Raw genomic sequence first — 20,303 nt, 5'->3', positions numbered from 1 at the left:
GGAAGTTTTCAGACATTTCCTTAAATAAGTTCTTAATCCCTTGCTGTCTCTCTTCTCTTTCTGATACTTCTCTGGTGTGAGTGTTGTTATGCTTTGTGTTGCCCTAAAGGACCCTTAAGTTATCAACATTTTTTAATTTTTTTTTTCCTTTTGCTATTCTGATTGGGTGTTTTCTACTACCTTGTCTACCAAATTGCTGATTTGATCCTCTGCTTCATCTAATCTGTTGATTCCTTCTATAGTATTCTTCATTTCTGGCTGCTGCTTTTTATGGTTTCTCTGTCCTTTCTTATGCTTACCATCACTCTGTCAGAGTCCTCACTGAATTTATTTGTTCTTCCCCTAAGGTTCTTCAGCATTTTTATAACCAGTGTTTTGAACTCTGTATCTAGTATAATGCTTCTCTCCATTTCATTTAGTATTTTTTTTCTGAATGTTTCTCCTGTTCTTTTATTTGTCACATGTTTCTTTGTCTCTTTATTTTGGCTGCCTTTCTGTGGTGTTTGGTTTTTTGGGGTTTGTTTTTTTCTGTGTATTGGGTGGATAAACTACATCTCCCAGTCTTGGAAGGGTGACCTTATGTAGTAGGTGTCCTGTGAGGCCCAGTCACAGTCTCCATGATCACCTGAGCCAGTGCTTAGGAGTGTCCCTTTTGTGGGTTATGTGTACCCTCCTGTTGTAGTTGAACCTTGATTGCTGTTGGCATGTCAGTGGATAGGATTAAAGCTCAGGCTAGCTGGCCATGAGGATTGGCCATGACCACAGTGTATAAGCTGCTATGCAGGAGCTGACCCCAAGGAGCAGGATTTGCCCCAACAGGTTCTAGTGCCTGCTGAGACCTCCTTTTCAGTGTGCTACTTGTGGAGCTAATTGTATGGTGCTGTGTTGTGTCCTGATGCTAGCCAATAGGTGTGTTTGTGTTCTGAGGCCTCCTCTTCAGTTGCAGGTTAATGTCAGATACTGCCTGTGATTGGCCCAAGGCTACCTGTTAGGAGCTGCAAAGTGATCCACAACCGGTAGGTGCCTGTGCTGGGCCTGGATGCTCATGGGCAAGTGGTATTTACCAGGTTAAAACATACTCAGATTTGGAACTAGTTCTGGGCCCAAGGCCACTCAGCAAAAATCTAAGGGTACACTGAGGCCAGCTGCCACCCACCTGTGACCTACAGATTTTTGTGGTAGGGTGGGGTCTCAGGTAGTCAGGGTGGAACTAATAGAATTCACCAGGATAATGCAGATTCAGATTTGGCTATGTGGTGGGAAGGCTGAACACAGGTACAATGGCAGGCATCCCTTCAGCTCTCACCCAGAAGTCATACAACTCAGTTTCTCCCTGTTTTGTCTCTGGTACACTCCCCCTTCCCCCAAGCTGCAACTCCTTTGCCAGAGCCCAAGGCAAGTGTTTGCAAGCATTTGTGCACTGGCCCTTTAAGAGGATGCCAGGATTCCCAGCACCATTCCCTGTCATCTGGATAGATGGAATCTCCACCTGATTTTCATAGATAGGTATTATGTGGGCTCCTTTTCCTGACACAGGTGTTCTAGGTTGGGGGATCCAGCATGGGGCTGAGATGCCTCACTCCTCAGGTGGAACCTGTGCAGCTAAGATATCCCTCCAGGTTCTCAAACACTCATGAGTTGGTAGATACCAGCCTGTTTCATTTCTCTACCCCTCCCACCTGTCTCAGCTGGTTTCTTTATATCCTTAGTTGTAGGACTTCTATTTAGCTAGTCTTCAAATAGTTATCCAGGTTAATTGTTTTATAACTTAGTTGTAATTTTGATGTGGTCATATGAGGTGGTTAGTGTAGTGTACATCTACTCTACCATCTTGACCAGAACCTCCACAAAAAATGGCTTTTTCCTATCTTGATTTTATGTCCTCTGAGAAAACCAAGCAATCATATGAAACAGCTACATGGAGATGTTCCATCCAATAGCAATAGATGAGGTTCCGGGTAACAACCAACATCAACATATAGGCCTCCCAATTGACTATACCAATATGTGAGAAGAGAGAGGAGGGGGAAAAACAGTAAAATTGAAAGAAATCTATAAAAGAGTGATGGGGGAACTCCGTCTTCAGAACTCCCCTGGACATCGCAGATGAGAAATAAAAATGCCCAATGCGTGATTTGCCTGGGGAGGAAAGGTGACCAGTCAGTCAAAGGAGAGAGGTCCTAAATACTCTCTTCCCTGCATTTTTATTAAGTTCAGCTCACACAAAGATACATAGTATGCACTCAGAGCTCATCAACCAGTGCTCAAAATGCTACTGACATCATTTACAGATAATAGTTGAAGAAACACAGGGATTGTCTCTGGTCAGGGTTGGCTTTTGCTCAAGTGTCTGTTTCATAGCAAAAGGGCAGAGCAGGTCTCAAAGGAAACAATGTAGATTGTTTCTCTGGCCAGATTGAGTCCTGAGAGCCATCAGATCCAGTAGGAGGTCTTGGGCGTAGTTCCCAGGCTGAGTCAGGCAGGGAGAGCAAAGCAGCCAAGAGACTAGGAGACTTTCTCAGAAAGACTGAGGACTCAGGCTATGACAAAGCCAAGGGGTGAGGGTCTTTCTGCCTGTTCTCTGAAGACTCCTAAATCCTTCCCTGATGGCCCATCGCACCAGTGCCTATCTTAGGTGGTTCCTCCTCCTATGAGGGATCTTACCAATCATTGGCTAACCTGCTATCTGCCTGGGCCAAGCAGGGGGAGGTGGGGGCAGCAGGAGCTGCACTCTTGCCAGGAGGAGGTGTTCTGTCTCCTTAATGGCTCATGAGACAAAAGGCTACAGTCCCTGAAACCAGGTGGGAGGACTCCCAACAAGATAGGAACCTTTAAGTTAAAAATAAACTGCTTCTCATTTATTGCCAGATGGTAAAAATTCTCCAAGGGAAAATATTAAAAGGCTTCTGTCATATTAAAAAAAAATTTTCTACTTCAGATTATTTTTGTATCTTATTTTGTCATTTTGAAAACTTATAAATTATAAGACAACTTGAAATAAATTTGATTGCATTTATCAGTTTTTAAAGCACATTTTTCCCATATTATTGACCCAGCCACAAGTATTACATAGTAATGTAAGGTTCATATTGGTAAATGATACATGGAAATTGTCTTTTAATTGATTAAATGAGGTATGAACTTTAAAATAGCATATGAGAAAATACTAATTCAGCCAATATTACTTTATGGTACATTTAGAAAATTATTAATTTTTGTATATGCATATTGGGCAGATTGTTGTACAGATTACTCTTAAGGTTCTAACCACTTTTAATCAGTTATAGGACAGGTTACATATTTAATATTTTATCTTTAAGTGACTTTTATACTATAAAATTTACATTTATTTCTCTTTTTCTTTTATCAGAATACAGTCGTTTTGAAGCAAAAATACATGATTTACGGGAGCAGATGATGAATAGTAGCATTAGTTCAGGCTCAGGTTCTCTTCGAACTAGCCAGAAGCGATCCCTGTATGTCAGGTAAATTTCTCTACTTCTAATTATGGCAAGTCTTAATTATGCAATTATAGCAAGTATTAATATTTATACATGATTTCTTTCAAGTTTTTCACTGAGTTTCACTATAGAAAAATAAACTGCAAAGAAAAAGTTGCAAACCAGGGAAATTTTTTTTATGATTGATTTTCTGACAGTGTGTCTTTCCAGAGTTGGAATATTATTATAATTTGATTAATGAAAATTATATAATCCCTTGAATAATATAGTAAGGAAATATAAAATATAAACCAGAAAATTTTTAAGTTGGATCTTTTACTTAATCAGTATTGTAGCTTCATATGGCATATCATCCAACACTAATATTTACCTGCACTTTTTTTTTTTAAAGATTTTATTGATTTATTTTTAGAGAGACCAGAAGGGAGAGAGAAAGAGAGGGAGAGAAACATCATTGTGTGGTTGTTTCTCACACACCCACTATTGGGGACCTGACCCACAGCCCAGACATGTGCACTGGCTAAGGGGCGAACCAGCGGCCCTTTGGTTCACGTGCCAGCAGTCAGTCCACTGGGCCACACCAGCCAGGGCTACCTGTATTCTTCCATAATAAAATATTCTCTATTTGTTTAACATTTAATTACCTTAACAGTTTTCATTATAGCAAAGACAGCAATATATAAATAATGTCTTAAAATGCAGATAGGCTCAGCAAAGAGTAAAGTTTCAGGAAATTTCTATATGCATTTTTGAAACACTTGGGAGAAGTCAAACGTTATTTTTCTATAACATAAAAGATGAATGCAATAGCATAAATCTAATAATATTACATGGATACCATTAGTATATAGATTGAGTTTCTTTCACTTGGCTAATAAAACTATACAGATACCCTATTTATTTGTATTTTGTATACTTTTTTAGTAGAGCTTTTATATGTAGTTTATTGTACTATTATTTTAAGTTTAGTTGATTACCGTAAGTAATTTGAATTATTCTTCATAATTAGTCTCTCATTCCTTTTGATTCTTTCAGGGAGCCTATTGCTAATATTTTATTCTTCTCATGAGAGATGATATATGTTACATGAAATAAGCCTTTTTCCCATATATGTTTCTGTATGTATAAATATATCTGTTTACAAGCATGTACTCTATATATGTTCTACAATACATAATAAATGGAAACTTTTTCTTGTTCTGTTTCTACTACCCTTTTTATTCCTTCTACCCTGCTAATGATCTGGGAATCCTATATGTATCAAATTTTTCTCTCCTTCCACTAATTCTTGGAGTATTTATTAAACTGTTCTGGTCCAAAGTTGTTAAAAGCATTTTATGTATAGATATCCACAGTATATGGAAAAATATAAATTTGTATTTATACTCTCCTTTTTTCTTATCTATAATTTCTAAGTTTAGTTTAATAGGTGTTACCTTTAATATCTGATTTATTAAAAACACATGACAGTCAAACATTAGGTTATATTTAGGTGCATTTAATGAGTCATCTTCATTTTTTATTCTTAATTTTTATGTTTTAGAAAATACTTTATAAGTTGTGTATTATCAAAAGACTTATAGCCCTGGCTGATGTGGCTCGTTGGATTAAGTGCTGGCCTGTAAACCAAAGGGTTGCCAGTTGGATTCCCAGTCTAGGGAGGACTTACAATGAAAAATAACTGTGACTCCCAAACTTTATTTACTAGAAAGTCATCCTCCACTTTCCTAACAAACTCCTTTGCCTTTACCTCCAAATTCTTGTTTTAGTTACATTTATTTATTGTGCTGTCATAGTTACCAAAACTTTTCTTCCTTTCCCCCATCTGCCCAGCAACCCCCACCCCACTCCCCAGGCAATCCCCACACCATTGTTCATGTCCATTTGTTATGCATATAAGTACATGGCTCATCCATTTCCTATACTGTACTTTACATCCCCATGGCTATTCTGTAACTACCTATTTATACTTCTTAATCCCCTCACCTGTTCAGCCATTCTCCACACCCCCCTACCATCTAGTTACCATCAAAATCTCTGCATATCCATGATTCTCTCTCTTGTTTTTCTTGTTTGCTTGGTTTGTTTTATGGATTCAATTGTTGATAGATATGTACATACTGTTATTTTATTGTTCATAGTTTGGATCTTCTTTTTATTAAATAAGTCCCTTTAACAATATAATAATAGTTCAGTGATGCTGAACTCCTTTAGTTTTTTCTGGCCTGCAAAGCTCTTTATCTGCCCTTCAATTCTAAATGATAGCTTTGCTGGGTAGAGTGATCTTGGCCGTAGGTCCCTGCTTTTCATGTCTTTGAGTATTTCTTGCCAGTCCATTCTAGCCTGCAAAGTTTCTTTTGAGAAATCACCTGACTGTCTTACAGGAATTCCCCTGTAGGTAACTAATGGCTTTTTTCTTGCTGCTTTTAAGAATCTCTCAGCATCTTTAAACTATGAGCATTTTAATTATGATGTGTCTTAGAGTGGGCCTGTTTGCATCCATCTTGTTTGGGACTCTCTGAGCTTCCTGGACTTGCGTGTCTGTTTCCTTCACCAAATTGGGGAGGTTTTCTTTTATTATTATTTAATTAGATTTCTAATTTCTTGCTCTTTCTCTTCTCCTTCTGGCAACCTTACGATGTGAATGTTGATGCACTTGAAGTTGTCCCAGAGGCTCCTTACGCTATCCATATTTTCTTGGATTCTTTTTCCTTCTTGTTTTGATTTGGTTTGTTTGTTGTTGTTTGGTTTTGTTTTGCTTTGCTTTCTTGCATTCCAAATCACTGATTTGATTCTCAACTTCATCCACTCTACTTTTGTTTCCTTGTAAATTCTTTATTTTCCTTAGTGTATCCTTTGTTTCTGACTGGATCTGTTTTATGCGGTTGAGGTCCTTACTAAGTTTTTTGAGCATCCTTATAACCAGTGTTTTGAACTCTGCATCTGATAGTTTGCTTATGTCTATTTTGTTTTATTCTTTTTTGGGAGCTTTGATCCTTTCTTTCATTTGGGCCATGTTTCTTTGTCTCCTAGTCTTGGCAACCTCCCTGTGTTTGTTTCTATGTATTAGGTAGAGCTGCTTTTACTCCCTGTCTTGGTAGCGTGGCCTAATATAGTAGATGTCCTATAGGATCCAGTGGCACAGCCTCCCCTAAAACCCAAGCTGGGTAATAGAGGTGCAGTGCCCTTTTTGTGGGCTGAGTACACCCTCCTCTTGTAGTTGAGCCTTGATTGCTGTTAGCAGGTCAGTGGGAGGGATTTATTCATGCCAGTCAGCTGCAAGGAGTGGCTGTGACCAGTGGCTACCACCCTCCTCCACCCTCTGTCGAGGACCAGATTTGCAGGGTCAGTGTGGTGGTGCTCTGATATGTTCTCTATCTGTCCACTAGGTGCACTGGCTCTGGGTTTCCCCAGATGCTACAAGCCAAGGTCAGCCCCCACCTGTGTTTTGCCCAGGGCCATCCTGCCTGAGCTAAAAAGCAATCTGAGATGGCTGCTACTTACGCTGGACTTGGAGATTTCCTGGGTGAAACCAAGCTGTGAATATAAGCTGGTTGCTCCTAGTGCCGGGCCTGGGGTCACTTAGCAAGAGGCACAGGGTCTGGGTCTCACTGAGGCCAGCTTATTTGAAAGAAATTAGGAGTTGTGAAGCATGAGCCAAGATGACCAGCCATTCATGTGGAAAAGCAGCTTGAGTGGGGCAAACAGTGTTAGCCAGGTTGACAGTGTCTCAGATATGGCACCAGCTTGCCAGTTGTGTGGCTCTGTGAGGGGATAGCACAGAAAAGGGCCATTGATCTCTGCCTGCCTTTCTGTCTGGGAGAACACCATCCCCCAACTCTCCTCTAGAGTCCAGACACTTCAGTCTCTCCATTTACACTGCTAGTGCCTTTCAAGCTGCTACCTCAGTGCTAGAGAACAGAGGGAGTAAGTCTGAGTAGGTGAGTCCATGTGTGGGTTGGTTCTTTAAAAGGTACTGGTCGGGGCTCCAGAAGTTTCTTCCACCGACTCAATCCCCACTGGGTTTTGCCACCAGAAGTTGTGGAGATTTATCTTCCTGTCACTGGAACCCTGAACTAGGGGGCCTGGTGTGGGGCTGGGACTTCTCTTCCCCAAGATATTACTCCCAAATTATGTGGTACCAGCCTGTTCTGTGTTTCCACTATGCCTACCAATCTCAGTGGATGTGGTTTCTTTAATTCCATAGTCAGATTTCCATTCAACTCAATTTCTGACAGTTCTGAGTGATGGTTGTTCCATAGTTCAGTTGTAATTTTGATGTGGTTGTACAAGGAGACCAGATGTGTTTACCTATACCACCATCTTGACGAGAAGTTTACCTCCAAATTTTTAAATAAAGTGAATATGCTGCTGTTTCTAATTTACCAACTTTGGATAGCATAGACTTACTGCCTTGGTAAATGAGAACTTCCTCTCTCACACCAAACCACTCTTTCTGCCTCTTTTCCTATTACTCAAGCATAATCATGTCACTGTTAATAAAGTTAATAGCATTTAGAGTTATATGACTATGTAATATCTGTCATTACATAGTCAAGCAATATATTTTAATCACACTTCTTCTTGAAACCCTTCATTTTTCCTGAACTTAATTTCCTGAGTTGTCTCACTTTTAATTCTTAATATTCCCTCTACTTATTATTTTCCTTTGTCTTCCAGTAACTTCCATTAATCATATGGCACACATATGGTCTCATCACTTCAGTTTTTTCCATCTCTCTGTTCCAACCTGGACTAATTGCTTTATTGACTTGCTGTATAACTTTCACATGGGACTTTCCTTTGCTGTGGTCCTGTTCCCTGTGGCTCTATACTACATCAGTCTCTTTCCACATTTTCTGCTTTCTCGGTTTACTTTTATTTGCCAGAGCACATCCTCCCATAAATCCCTGAGGAAAAGGTGTAGGAGGTACTTTTTGTGTCTCAACATGTCTGAAAATGTCTTATTTTGCCTTCTCTTTGATAGAGAATTTGGGGAGTTTGGGAGGTTCTGATATTCTATTTTATTTTCCAGGAGCCCATTCTTGTTATTTGATTGTTTCTTTTGTCATCTTTTAATTTGTGGACATAGTATGTTCTCATGTTCCTCCAATGTTTTCTTCTGCTTCTTGAATTCTCTGCTTTCTCTGTATTCTGTTTTTCTAGTTTTCTTGTTTTCTCTTTTATTTCCTTTATTTTTTTTTAATGTGAGGCTCTCTTTACATTTTTAGTGCTCCATGTTTTCTGTTCTTATGAATAGAAAATTAAGCTAGTGGATTTAATTGGAAGATTATTGTCATTTTCTTTGCCCTCTCCTTCCCCATGTTATCCTTTTCTTCAGGGTCATTTAAATATCTCTAGAGATGAATTCTTAATCTCTTGCCTGGAGTATAAACCAGGTTGCTAGATTTCAGTTTTCAGTGTGCAGATTTCTTACTAATCCTTCTATTTCCACCCAGCACCTTCCACTTTCCTACCACATTCCTGAAAATCATTTTCTCTAGGAACTAAACCTCTGGTCTTCTATGGGACTGGGAACAAGGAAAGGGAGGGTATCAGTGCTATTTACAGTGTTTCTACCAGTTCTTTTGTTTACATTATTGTAACTTATCTCTGCCTGCTAGATACTTTATACTTCTGATTCATAAGCATTTCTGAGGTCTTGTGAATAAATCTTATTTCAATATCACCCTCTTCAGACTTTCCATTCACTCTCCTAGGTTTAGTTACCATCATCCCAAAACTTGTTAAATATTCTGTTGTCATATTGTTGTTTCTCTTTTGTATTTGTCTGTCTTTTTGTGGTCACTTTTGTGAGGAAATAGATACATGTAGCCAGTCTGCCATAGTTAACCAGAAGTCTTATGGTTCTTTTTAATAAATGTATTTTTGAGTTCAAAAGCAAAAAATAAAAAATCAAGATACAAAAGTAACATACAATATATAATTTATAAAGCTTTGAAACAAGTAAAACCATACATAAATTATGTAGTCATTCACATATATGTGATAAAACCAAGTCAACAAAAAAAGGGTAATGGCCAAGGAACTAATAAACACTGTATTCAAAATGGTGGTTACCTTCTAATAATGCCTTACTCCTAATTAATGGGAATAAGGCTTAAGAGAGAAAAATGCATTTGTGAACGTGAGTTACTGATAAAGGCTTTGTGTATAATCTTTTGTTGGGTAGTAGATTAACAGGTATTTATTATAATCAGTAACTTTCGTAGGTAGTCCATGGATTCCAGTTTCTGAATCAAATATATTAAAATACAAAGCTTAAGTGCAAATTTGGGAATAGGGGTTGGGATGTTTCTTTCCTCCATTGCTCATTAATAATGTAGTTATATTACTTTTGTAATCCAAAAGGTTAATTTATGATAATAAATATGTTTCAGTGTAGTCCTGGCTGGTGTGTCTCTGTTGGGCATCATCCTACAAACCAAAAAGAAAGATCACTAGTTTTGTTGCCAGTCAGGGCACATGCCTGGGTTGCAGGTTTGGTCCCAGTCAAGGTGCATATGGAAGTCAGTGGATCTGTTTTTTCTTCCCCTCTTTTTTTCTTCCTCCCCTGTCTTAAAAAAAAAAAAAAAAGTTTCAGTGTAGTATTTATTTTCCCTTTTCTGCATGTCCTTCGACATCTGTTCTACCTCTCAATGTACTTTATTTTTGTTTTGTATTAGATTTGTGTCTTCATCATCTTTGTCATTATCCTTGCCATAGATACTTCATTACCTCTTTAATAAATATTTAATGATTGATTGACTGTCACTATCCTTTGTATTGTTTGAGGTTAACCATATATTTTTAGGAGAAAAACAGTTCCTTAAGAGTTCAGAAGTTACTGGTTGAAATAATGACTTAGCATTTATAGCATTTGTAATCTTTACTTTTCAGCTGTAGAATTCCTTTGTTTTTAGATAAAACCCAATGTATTACAGTATATCTGCATGAATATATGTTTAAGCCTTCCTGCCTACTTCTGTGAAAAGACTTGAAAGAACACATTTGAAAATGTGTTATAACCATTATAACTTGTTAATTAATTTAGCCATCAAATAATTATACTCTCTTCAGTTTTACCTCAAGAAATAGATTCTTAAAACTTGGGTAGCCTGGAAAGGAATATGATTCATATACTAATTTCCAGTTGCCAAATTAGAACAAAAGAATGAATAAATTGTTTTATAAATGTAATTGCCAGAGTTCTTCCGAGAGAGCTATGGATATAAAAATTTCATTGATTTTAAAATTGTACATTAATCAGCCCTGGCTGGTGTGGCTCAGTGGATTCAGTGCCAGCCTGCCAACTAAAGGGTTGCTGGTTTGATTCCCAGTCGGGGCACATGCCTGGGTTGCAGGCGAGGTCCCCAGTAGTGGGCACTCGAGAGGCAACCACACATTGATGTTTCTCTGCCTCTCTTTCTCCCTCCTTATGCCTCTCTGAAAATAAATGAATGAATGAATGAATTAAATCTTTTTTAAAATAGTACATTAATCAAATAGTAGGATACAATATTCTTCTTATCAAATTTAAAAATATTCTTAACATTTCCAATTACTATGTTAAATTAATACAGTATTTTTTTCCAAAATATTTGGCAGTTGTTAGAATCATCTGTAGTTATTTTTCATCATTATTGACTCTGAAAACCCTGTTCATTCTAGTTTTGTAAATAGAACAAATAATTAACTGACAAAATAATTACTCAGTTGATCTAGTCCTATAACTGAGTCAAATCCATCAAGGAATTGTTTTCCCAAGTGTGTCCAATTAAAATAAAGAGAAGAGAGTATCTCTTAATATTTACTTTTGTTTATTAATCTAGAACAACTTCCTAGATTTGTCTTCATTTTAGAATTCAGTATAGGTTGTCACTGGATTGTACTACAGGCATTTTTTAACATTTCTTATACAGTATTAAAAGAAATAGGTAATGATTCTCAGTCAGGGCACATGCCTGGGTTGTAGGCCATGGCCCCCAGCAACCGCACATTGATGTTTCTCTCTCTCTCTCTCTCTTTCTCCCTCCCTTCCCCCTCTAAAAATAAATAAATAAAATCTTAAAAAAAAGAAGAAGAAAAAATAGGTAATGTACCTAATAATAAATTACTAATATAAGTTTGCTAATTTTTTTCCTTACTGTTTTATATATATTACAGAATTGAGTTTGGCATTATCTTGCCTACCATGTTATATTGATAATTATTTACACAAATAAACATTTTCAGACTCCTGTGTTTATTTAATATTGATAACATCATTATAACAAGTAATTGTGGATCTTTTCCTTTTCATCTAGAGCCCTTTTTGATTATGACAAGACTAAAGACAGTGGCCTTCCCAGTCAGGGATTGAACTTCAAATTTGGAGATATCCTCCACGTTATTAATGCTTCTGATGATGAATGGTGGCAAGCCAGGCAGGTGACACAAGATGGTGAGAGTGATGAAGTTGGGGTGATTCCAAGTAAACGCAGGTAAATATAAGTCCATTACAGTCTTATCACTTGAAAGTTTGGGCAACATAAACGAATAAATGCTGTCCTTTTAAATTTCTTCTATTGAGGTGATGATTTTATTCCTAGTTTTCCATACTGTGTTTTACAACCCTTTAATTTTATTTACTTTATATTGTAACCGGTAACATAACCAGAAAATATAATGTCCCCCCAAACAGAAATTTCTCTAAAGCTCCTACTAGTTGCTAAAAACAAGATAAGTATATTTGAAGTCTTTGTGCCGTCCATCTATGCCAGGGGAGGGAGAAAGAATTAATAAGCCTCTGTAGTTTTCCCATTAAGGTGATAATGAAACCCAAATTGTGAAGGCTTTCAAGTACGTGAATTATACCTCTTTTAGACTTAAAAATTGAAAGCATTGTAAAAATAAATGCAAAATGTTTAGATATATCTGGTGGTATTTCTTGCATAATTTAGAAGTATTAGTGCACTCACTGTCTTTCTTCTTGGCTTTTAACCATTCATTATGATGTTTCTTTGGTGTGTGCTTACCACCTAATGGCAAAAGTGGTTAAGCACTGATTGTCTTTCAAAAGAAGGATTCCAGCTTACAGAACCCCTCTAAGGTCTATGAAATGCAGTTAAATGTCTCTGCTTTTGTAGGAAGGCATTAAATATCAGTCCATAATTCCCCCAAATTACCTTATTTATGAGATTTGATCTGTCCAAGTCTTTGCCTAAAAGTCCTAAGTTTTAAGATAGCCAGCAAAAATATTAATGAGATAGTAATGTCTATTATAGCTAGTTAATTCCCTTCAAGTCAGGCTCATGGTATAATAAACTTGTGTTTTTCTTATTAATGAGTGAGATTTATACTTATTTTATTGATTATCTATAACTGATAAGTATGCCAAATCATGTACCTAATTTAGACCTTACTATGTATGTGGATATATTTTTAGAAATTGAAGGGTAAGAATATTAAAGTATTACAAAGATACATAGTTGTAGTTTTAGAAGTGATGACTGTTGTCTCTCTTCAGCATGTTTAGCAAAATTCAGCTATTTAGTTAGATCTTATATTTGGTGGTAACTCCTCTTTTAGCAATGTTGCCCTCAGCATAACTTTTTACCTGGAATATAATGTAGTCTCTTTTAAATTCAGAAATGCTTACTCTTTGTCTTTTGAGTCAGTAAGAAACCTCACATCTTAAATATCAAGGTCAGAGTTCCTAAAATTGATTTATGCCTTGCAGTGTTATAGTCTTACAAAGGCTTTGCTGAAAGAAGTAAGAAACACAGCTGACTTTGGTGGAACAATTTTTTTCATTTTGTATAAAAATTCTATAATGTTGATTTTTAAGGCCAAAAGTGATGTAAGTCATATCTTGAGATCTCTACAAATCCCACAAGGAATTATAGTTTCTAGAATTCTTAGCTTTCTTTCTGGAACAGCATTTTTAAATAAACACAGTTTAAGACACTTAACTATTTAGTGAACAAGACAGTGATGTAATAAGAAAACAGCCATTTTGAGTTGTAGATGTTCACTCACCAGATGTTCGTTTTGTAGTGCCCTCAAGTGTCTAGACAAAAATTATAAATTATTCATGTCATGGATCCTCGGGATTGCTCAGGAATAGTAAAACACTAATAAGTTTTTAACTATTTTAATGTTTTAAATCCATGATTACTAAGGTTCTTTTACTATTTCACAGTAAAACTATAGCTATATAATAAAGAAAAAGTATTTTATTCATAGACTGGGTAGCTTTTTCTGCTATATAACAACATAATTGCTGTGTTGAAATTGACTATTTATAAAAGCTTAATTTACATTCAATTTTGCAAAATGCATATTAGTGTTAATATCTACTTAAAGCATTTGTTTTGTTACATTTTGTTTGCTTGCTTCTTTTGAATAGATAACACTTGAATAAGGTTCAAAATTCAAAAGATCTAAAGGCTATACAGACTCCCGTTTAACTCTGTTCCCAGGCAACCATTTCACCTTCACAGGGATAACTAAAGTAACCAGTTCTTGTATATCCCTCAAAGATACTTTAAAACTCTTTATTTTGTACACTATAATTGGTTACTTTATGTGTTTACACAAAATGTCACTGGAGTTAAGCTTAAATTTTTTCTCATCTTTTTATTTTTAAAATTTTCAGAGCTACAGAAAAATAAATACGAGAGAAATGCAAGAATAGTACAAGGAACACCCACATATTCTTCACCTACTTTCACCAATTATTGACATTTTCCCCCATTTGCTTTCTCTCTCTCATGCTTAATATTTAGAATATGTTTCCCATGCTAAGCTAATATTTACACTACAAAAAATAAACAGAAAGCCTGAAAAATTGGTCAACTCAGAAGTCTTGTCTTATAATAATTTTGGTATATTTATAGAACTGAGTGCATATATTAAGTGCTGTATTTTGATAATTCACAAATGGTTTTTTTAATAATAAAATGAGTCCTGATATTTTATGTATCAGAAATTCTAATTAATTTGGAGTTGCAAACTTAGATGGCTTCCAAAAGTTTTAGAATATAAAAATGCCCTGTACTGAAGTATCACTTCTAATGATTTATAGTTAGACAATTAGATACATTTGATATACCTAAAATATAATAGTGGGTACTTTGACAGGGTTGAGAAGAAAGAACGGGCTCGATTAAAAACAGTGAAATTCAATTCGAAAACAAGAGGAGAGAAAGGGGTGAGTATATGAAATCTCTTATTCGAGTGTAATAGACCTTTTCATAAGTCTTGTTTGAGCTACATTATTAAAACGAAGGATTTCGTCATAAGAATTACTTGGAATTACTCTTGCCGTGTTGCTTTACAATAGTAGATATTAAAGTAATTTATTAAATTAGAGCTGCCATTTCAGACCTTGTCAAATTAAAACTATCATTTGATGTATTCTTAATATACTTTTGGTCAAAGTTATTTTTATGAATTATTTGAATTTAGCCTTCATTCACATGTTCCATTAGAAATGTGACACCAATATTAATCATGATAGTTAACTTAATGAATCTTCTGAAAAAATAGGCCCCCAAAATAGTAAAAAGATCATAATGTCAGTTTATTGTTTTTTTTTCTAGTTAATTCATGGAAATTTTCTTGTTTTCCCCTCTATTCCTAATATAATGTGTTAATACAATCCACGTTTTAAATGTTTGAATCAATGTGAATTTTTATTTTCAAGAAATAAAGTGACGGTCAAAAGGAGGAATTTGTAGGTAGTCAAGAAATATATCAAAATTGTTTTATATATATTTTAGACATGTTTTTGTTTTCATTTACTTTACATCCTGCTTAAAATGGATGTCATTAGATGAACAAGATCTTACAGGCTTTATCCTGTACTATTTTTGTAATTACTGCAATGAAATATATTAGCAAAAAGCCTGAAGAAAGCTGAATACATGTATTGAAATACTATTTGTAGAAATGTTTTCTGTTTTGTAGGGTTTTTTAATCTAAATGAAAAGCTTTATACATATTTTGATCATATTTCAAGTGAATGTAAAACTCACCAAATAAATTAACCCTACTCTCTGTGCATATCTGATATTGGTAAGCACTCAAATTTAAAGCTTTAAAATTTAAAAGAAAAGAAATATCCTTGAACAACGACATTAAGTCTGAGTAAATTACATGACACATTCAGTTAGTTTAGAAATGATAAATTCCTTTAAAATAACTTGTAGTTTTCAGAATATATAAAATTACAACAAATAGAGCGATCTGAAGCAATATTTAAAATAGAAATTTTGGAAGGAAAAAATCTCAAGGATTTGAAATATATACAGTGCTTTTTGTGCTTATTTTATATATGTCTTTAAAATAATTTAGTAAAGTACACTGTCAATATAATGAAAAAATAGGTTGCATGTTGTAACTTTTCTTTCATACTGCAAGAAGTTAACTGAATTAACGACATATTTAAATCTTAGTCTTGTTTGTTGACTGTAACCAACTTTACACACAGTCACTGTGTTCTAACACAGCATCAAAAGTATGCATGATACTTAGTGGGGTAAAAAATACGCTTGCCATTGATACAGAACTGCATTTCTTTCTGTAACAAACACTTCCCGTTCTAAGTTCTTCTTTCCCTTTCCTTACATTGTTTATGAACTTTATTTCTGCTGTAGACGTAAAACATTTCAATTTCTCATTAACATTTTTAACATTCATTTGACTATTTTAAAATATTACATATGGAGATAATATATTCAGATATTTTCTATGTATGTATCATGAATCTGATGTGTTTTATCAGTTCTTATACTTATTACATTCTGTCTCTCTTGCAATATAGCGTTAATAACAGTAAGTAATTAAACAGAGTATTTTGTATTGGAAATATAGACACTGGAGGTAGTATGTTTCTCCAGTTTTGTGTTTCCCCTACAGATTTCTGTCTTGTTCACTTGTGCTATTTTTACTTTTAATAAATTTTTCACCTGGAGGATGTTAAATAATACAATTAATACATCTCTTAACTAACAAGCATTTCTGTCTCATGTTATGATATCTTATTCTGGCTAACTGCAAAGATATCAAAAATCAAAACATTTTAAACTTCATGTTTCTTTCAGTTGTTTGCTGTGAAACTGACTCTGACCACTATGTATGCAGTAGGAGGAGTAAATCACCTTTTATTTAAAATAATTAGTTTTATCAGATATAAAAATTATTACTGAATTCAAAAGCAATAATTGTCATGAACAAGAAGATTTAATCCTTTCCTAAACTAGATTACCATAACTAGTTTTTCTGTTGAAACTTAAATTTTTCGCTTTCTCTTTTCTAAAATTTAGATTCAAACAAAGACTTTTATTCAAATAATGCTACTTGACAGTTTATAAAATAATTAGAAGCCCAGTTATTTTTTTTTAAGATTTTATTTATTTTTTTAAGATTTTATTTATTTATTTTTAGAGAGGGAAGGGAGGGAGAGAGAGAAACATCAATGTGCGGTTGCTGGAGGTTATGGCCTGCAACCCAGGCATGTACCCTGGCTGGGAATCGAACCTGCAGCACTTTGGTTCGCAGCCCGTGCTCAATTCACTGAGCTACGCCAGCCAGGGCTAGATTTTATTTATTTTTAGAGAGAGGTGGGAAAGGAGGGAGAAAGCATCAATATGCCCCCTACTGGGGACCTGGCCTGCAACGTAGGCATGTGCCCCAACTGGGAATTGAACCAGTGACCCTTTGGTTCACAGGCCAGAGGTCAATCCACTGAGCTACACCAGCAAGGGCTCTTTATATTTTTCTCATTAACTTAATTTTCAACTTTCATTTAGAGGTATTAAAGCTTTCAAATTTTAAGATTGAAATTAAGACAATCTACTTGACTGTAAACTATGAGCTTATTAATCCTGAATTATTGCTATGGAAAGATAAAATGAAATTTTAACTTTCTTGTAAAAAATTCTTATCAAAATAAATTCTTTCAAGTAATAGTATTTGAGCCAAAAGTCACTTTAATTCAGCACCTAATCTCTTGGCCTTTTATGCTTAAGAATGTTGGCACCAGAAGCATACTGCCTGGTGTCAGTATACTTCAGAATTATGATAGCATCTTCTAATGTGGATGAACTGAGGGGAAATCACAGCAAAATTTTTATTCTTTATGTTGTTCCCACTTAAAATAATTATAATAATATTAACTCCTAGTATCACTGGTAGTATGTAAGGCCATTTCTTTCAAGACTTGAGTGCCTATCACAGAAATTACAAAAGAAACTATCCTTTAATAGGTTCATCTTTGTGCTACCTGCTTTGAAATCTATGAATGCACAAATGGGATGTTCAAGAATGGGAAAAGTTTGTTTCCAACATCTGCGCAATAAAGCACATCAAAGTAGCTATTCCTCTTCCTTATGGCAATTATGTATGAACTATTCAAATCTTAATTGCTTTTTTGGCTCTCGAGGACACCAAACTTTCTTTTCTTTTCTTTTCTTTTATTTATTTTTAGAGAGGGAAGGGGTGGGGAGAGAAAGAGAGAGAAACATCAATGTGCGGTTGCTGGGGGTTATGGCCTGCAACCCAGGCATGTACCCTGGCTGCGAATCGAACCTGGGACACTTTGGTTCCCAGCCCGCGCTCAATCCACTGAGCTACGCCAGCCAGGGTGACACCAAACTTTCTATTCCCTACTCAGGACCTTTGGTGCCAATGGATTGAATCTGGTTCTATTTTATTTATGTATACTTTTAAAAATAAATATGCATAGTAGAGCTTAACAAAAAGAAATTAGTTATGATAGCATTCAGATTGGCCAAAAGGGTCCTAACTCTTCTTCCTTGGTTAGACAGCATTGATAAATCTGTTGCTGGACTCTGGCTTTGATGGGACCCTCTTAGTTTTCTTCCCATTTTCTGATTAATTCCATAACTATTCAACACTGGGATTTTCTCAGCTGTTCTGGTTTTCTTTTTTAATAGAGATTTTTGTTAATTTGTTGGAGCCAAAAATATTTTCAAAAGAAAGGGGGAAATGTGTTAAAGCAAAAGGAAAATGAAGGTTATTACTGAATGCATAAAAAATATTTGAACAGCTATAGTAAACATTTAAAAAGTTTTGCTATAGAGCACCTAGCTCCTGGAAACCGAGAAAAATATGTATTGATGTGAACAGATGTTAGCTTGATTTGTACCATACTGGCACCTAATCTGATTTACTCTTTCCATTTCTATCAAGTAGCATTTATTCCTATTTTTAGATACTACTGAATTACAGTCTACATTTTTTCAGTATTTTTAGTTGTAAAACATTAGAATTACAGGACTTAATACAAAATTAGAAAATCACTTTAAATGTGATTAAAATTCATATACAAACTGCAAATTGTGGTCACAAGAGTCAGCTTCCACAGAGCTACTAGGCTGGGCGTTTGTCCACACAGACAGTAGACATCCCTTTGTTTTGCCCCTCCTTCTCTTCTTCAGCAGTCATTCAATGACAAGCGTAAAAAGAACCTCTTTTCCCGAAAATTTCCCTTCTACAAGAACAAGGACCAGAGTGAGCAGGAAACAAGTGATGCTGACCGTAAGTATGTGGATCCAGTGGTCAACTGAAAATAAATGTAGAGGGACCTACTGCCCTGCAGTTGGTTGTTACCATGGAGACAGTTTCAAGAGCTGCAACAGGTTACTAAATTGTATTAACCAGGGGCAACTTAATAGGCATAAATTAATAGTTATACCAATCTTAACTTTTTCTGGTACCTTAGGAAGTCTTCATTTAAACAGTATTTTTAAGCTGTATGTTTAACATAGTGTTATTTGATGTAAGAGTTCTTATAATAAATACTGAATATAGGAATACTATTTTAGAGAAAAAACATGAGTGCCTGGGAAGCTACTTAGTGATTTCCAGGTATGATATTGCCATGCTTGATAAATAGGTCTTCTGGAATCGTTCCATTTTATCCTATTTCTTCTTTATATGTAGACAGTCTGAATTTTACTTTTAAAATTGCAAGAAGTAGTCTTAAAGTTTGCTACTCTACTCTAATCACCCTCTAAGATAAAACTTTCCTTCTTTTAGGTTGCATTTAGCTGCTCGCTTATTTCAAACTTTCAAAAATCTACGATAATGCTCTATAAGATGTGTACCTGTAATGGTCTTGGAACTGTCTCTTATAGTAGCACCAATTTTATGCATTACTGACAACTATTTTCTTTGATTATCTTTTTATTGCTTGCTCTCTGGGAACTACTCTCTACAGGAGATCCCTGACGACATGGGATCAAAAGGCCTGAGTAAGTGATCAAAATACTCCCAAGTTATTTTTTTAACCTCCATCTACAGACCTACTTTTTTCAGATACATTTTGAGAATCATGGTAGCGCCCTTCTGGCTTGAGGAGGTGTATGATTTAGATTGCTTTTAGACTTTTCATGTTAATAAAATGCTTGGGAATTTTATTTCTAAAATATACATCTTTTGTTTTTCTAATGCTCCATTTTTCACATCATTTGAAAAACTCTCTGCTCATTCTTACATTTTTCTTTTTATAATTTTTATGGCAATTACTTTTGCTAGGGAATTTTTTAATATGAAGGTGTTTTTTAAGTTTTTAAAAATAGTACTACCTGCCCTCCTTAGAATCTAGAAAATAATGTTCCTTGCAATTTTATGTCACCCTTTTTTTGTTAAAACAAGTTAAAATCACTTTGGTTCTGTGTTAGAAAAGCATTGCTATAATGTGAAACTATAAAACAAATGTAAATATTAGAGAAGAATTGTGGACCTCAAGTTCAAATCGCAGTGTGTGTAGGGGGGAATTGATATATCTCTTTTTAAAGAAGGTTGTAATTTGTTAAAAGAATTATAAGAAAT

The 20,303-nt window shown here is 35.2% G+C and overlaps 1 protein-coding gene across 14 annotated transcripts in view; it reads left to right on the top strand.

Moving 5' to 3' along the window:
* Window positions 1–20,303, top strand: part of DLG1 (discs large MAGUK scaffold protein 1) — a 280,465-nt gene that overhangs the window by 211,801 nt on the left and 48,361 nt on the right. For 6 of the 14 annotated variants that reach the window (XM_045850859.1, XM_045850858.1, XM_045850855.1 and 3 more), the window contains 4 exons: window positions 3,371–3,485; window positions 11,768–11,944; window positions 14,586–14,655; window positions 19,690–19,723. In XM_045850859.1, the coding sequence (XP_045706815.1) occupies window positions 3,371–3,485; window positions 11,768–11,944; window positions 14,586–14,655; window positions 19,690–19,723 (396 nt within the window). Of the gene's footprint in view, window positions 1–3,370; window positions 3,486–11,767; window positions 11,945–14,585; window positions 14,656–18,907; window positions 19,008–19,689; window positions 19,724–20,303 lie in introns of all 14 variants that reach the window. The other 8 variants (XM_045850849.1, XM_045850856.1, XM_045850854.1 and 5 more) reach the window with 2 other exon arrangements.

Source organism: Phyllostomus hastatus, unplaced genomic scaffold (genome assembly GCF_019186645.2).
Source record: "Phyllostomus hastatus isolate PE091 unplaced genomic scaffold, TTU_PhHast_1.1 phas_contig_86, whole genome shotgun sequence".
Taxonomy (NCBI): Eukaryota; Metazoa; Chordata; class Mammalia; order Chiroptera; family Phyllostomidae; genus Phyllostomus; species Phyllostomus hastatus.
The sequence above is the reverse complement of the archived record's forward strand: the minus strand, read 5'-3'. Positions and strand labels throughout refer to the sequence as shown.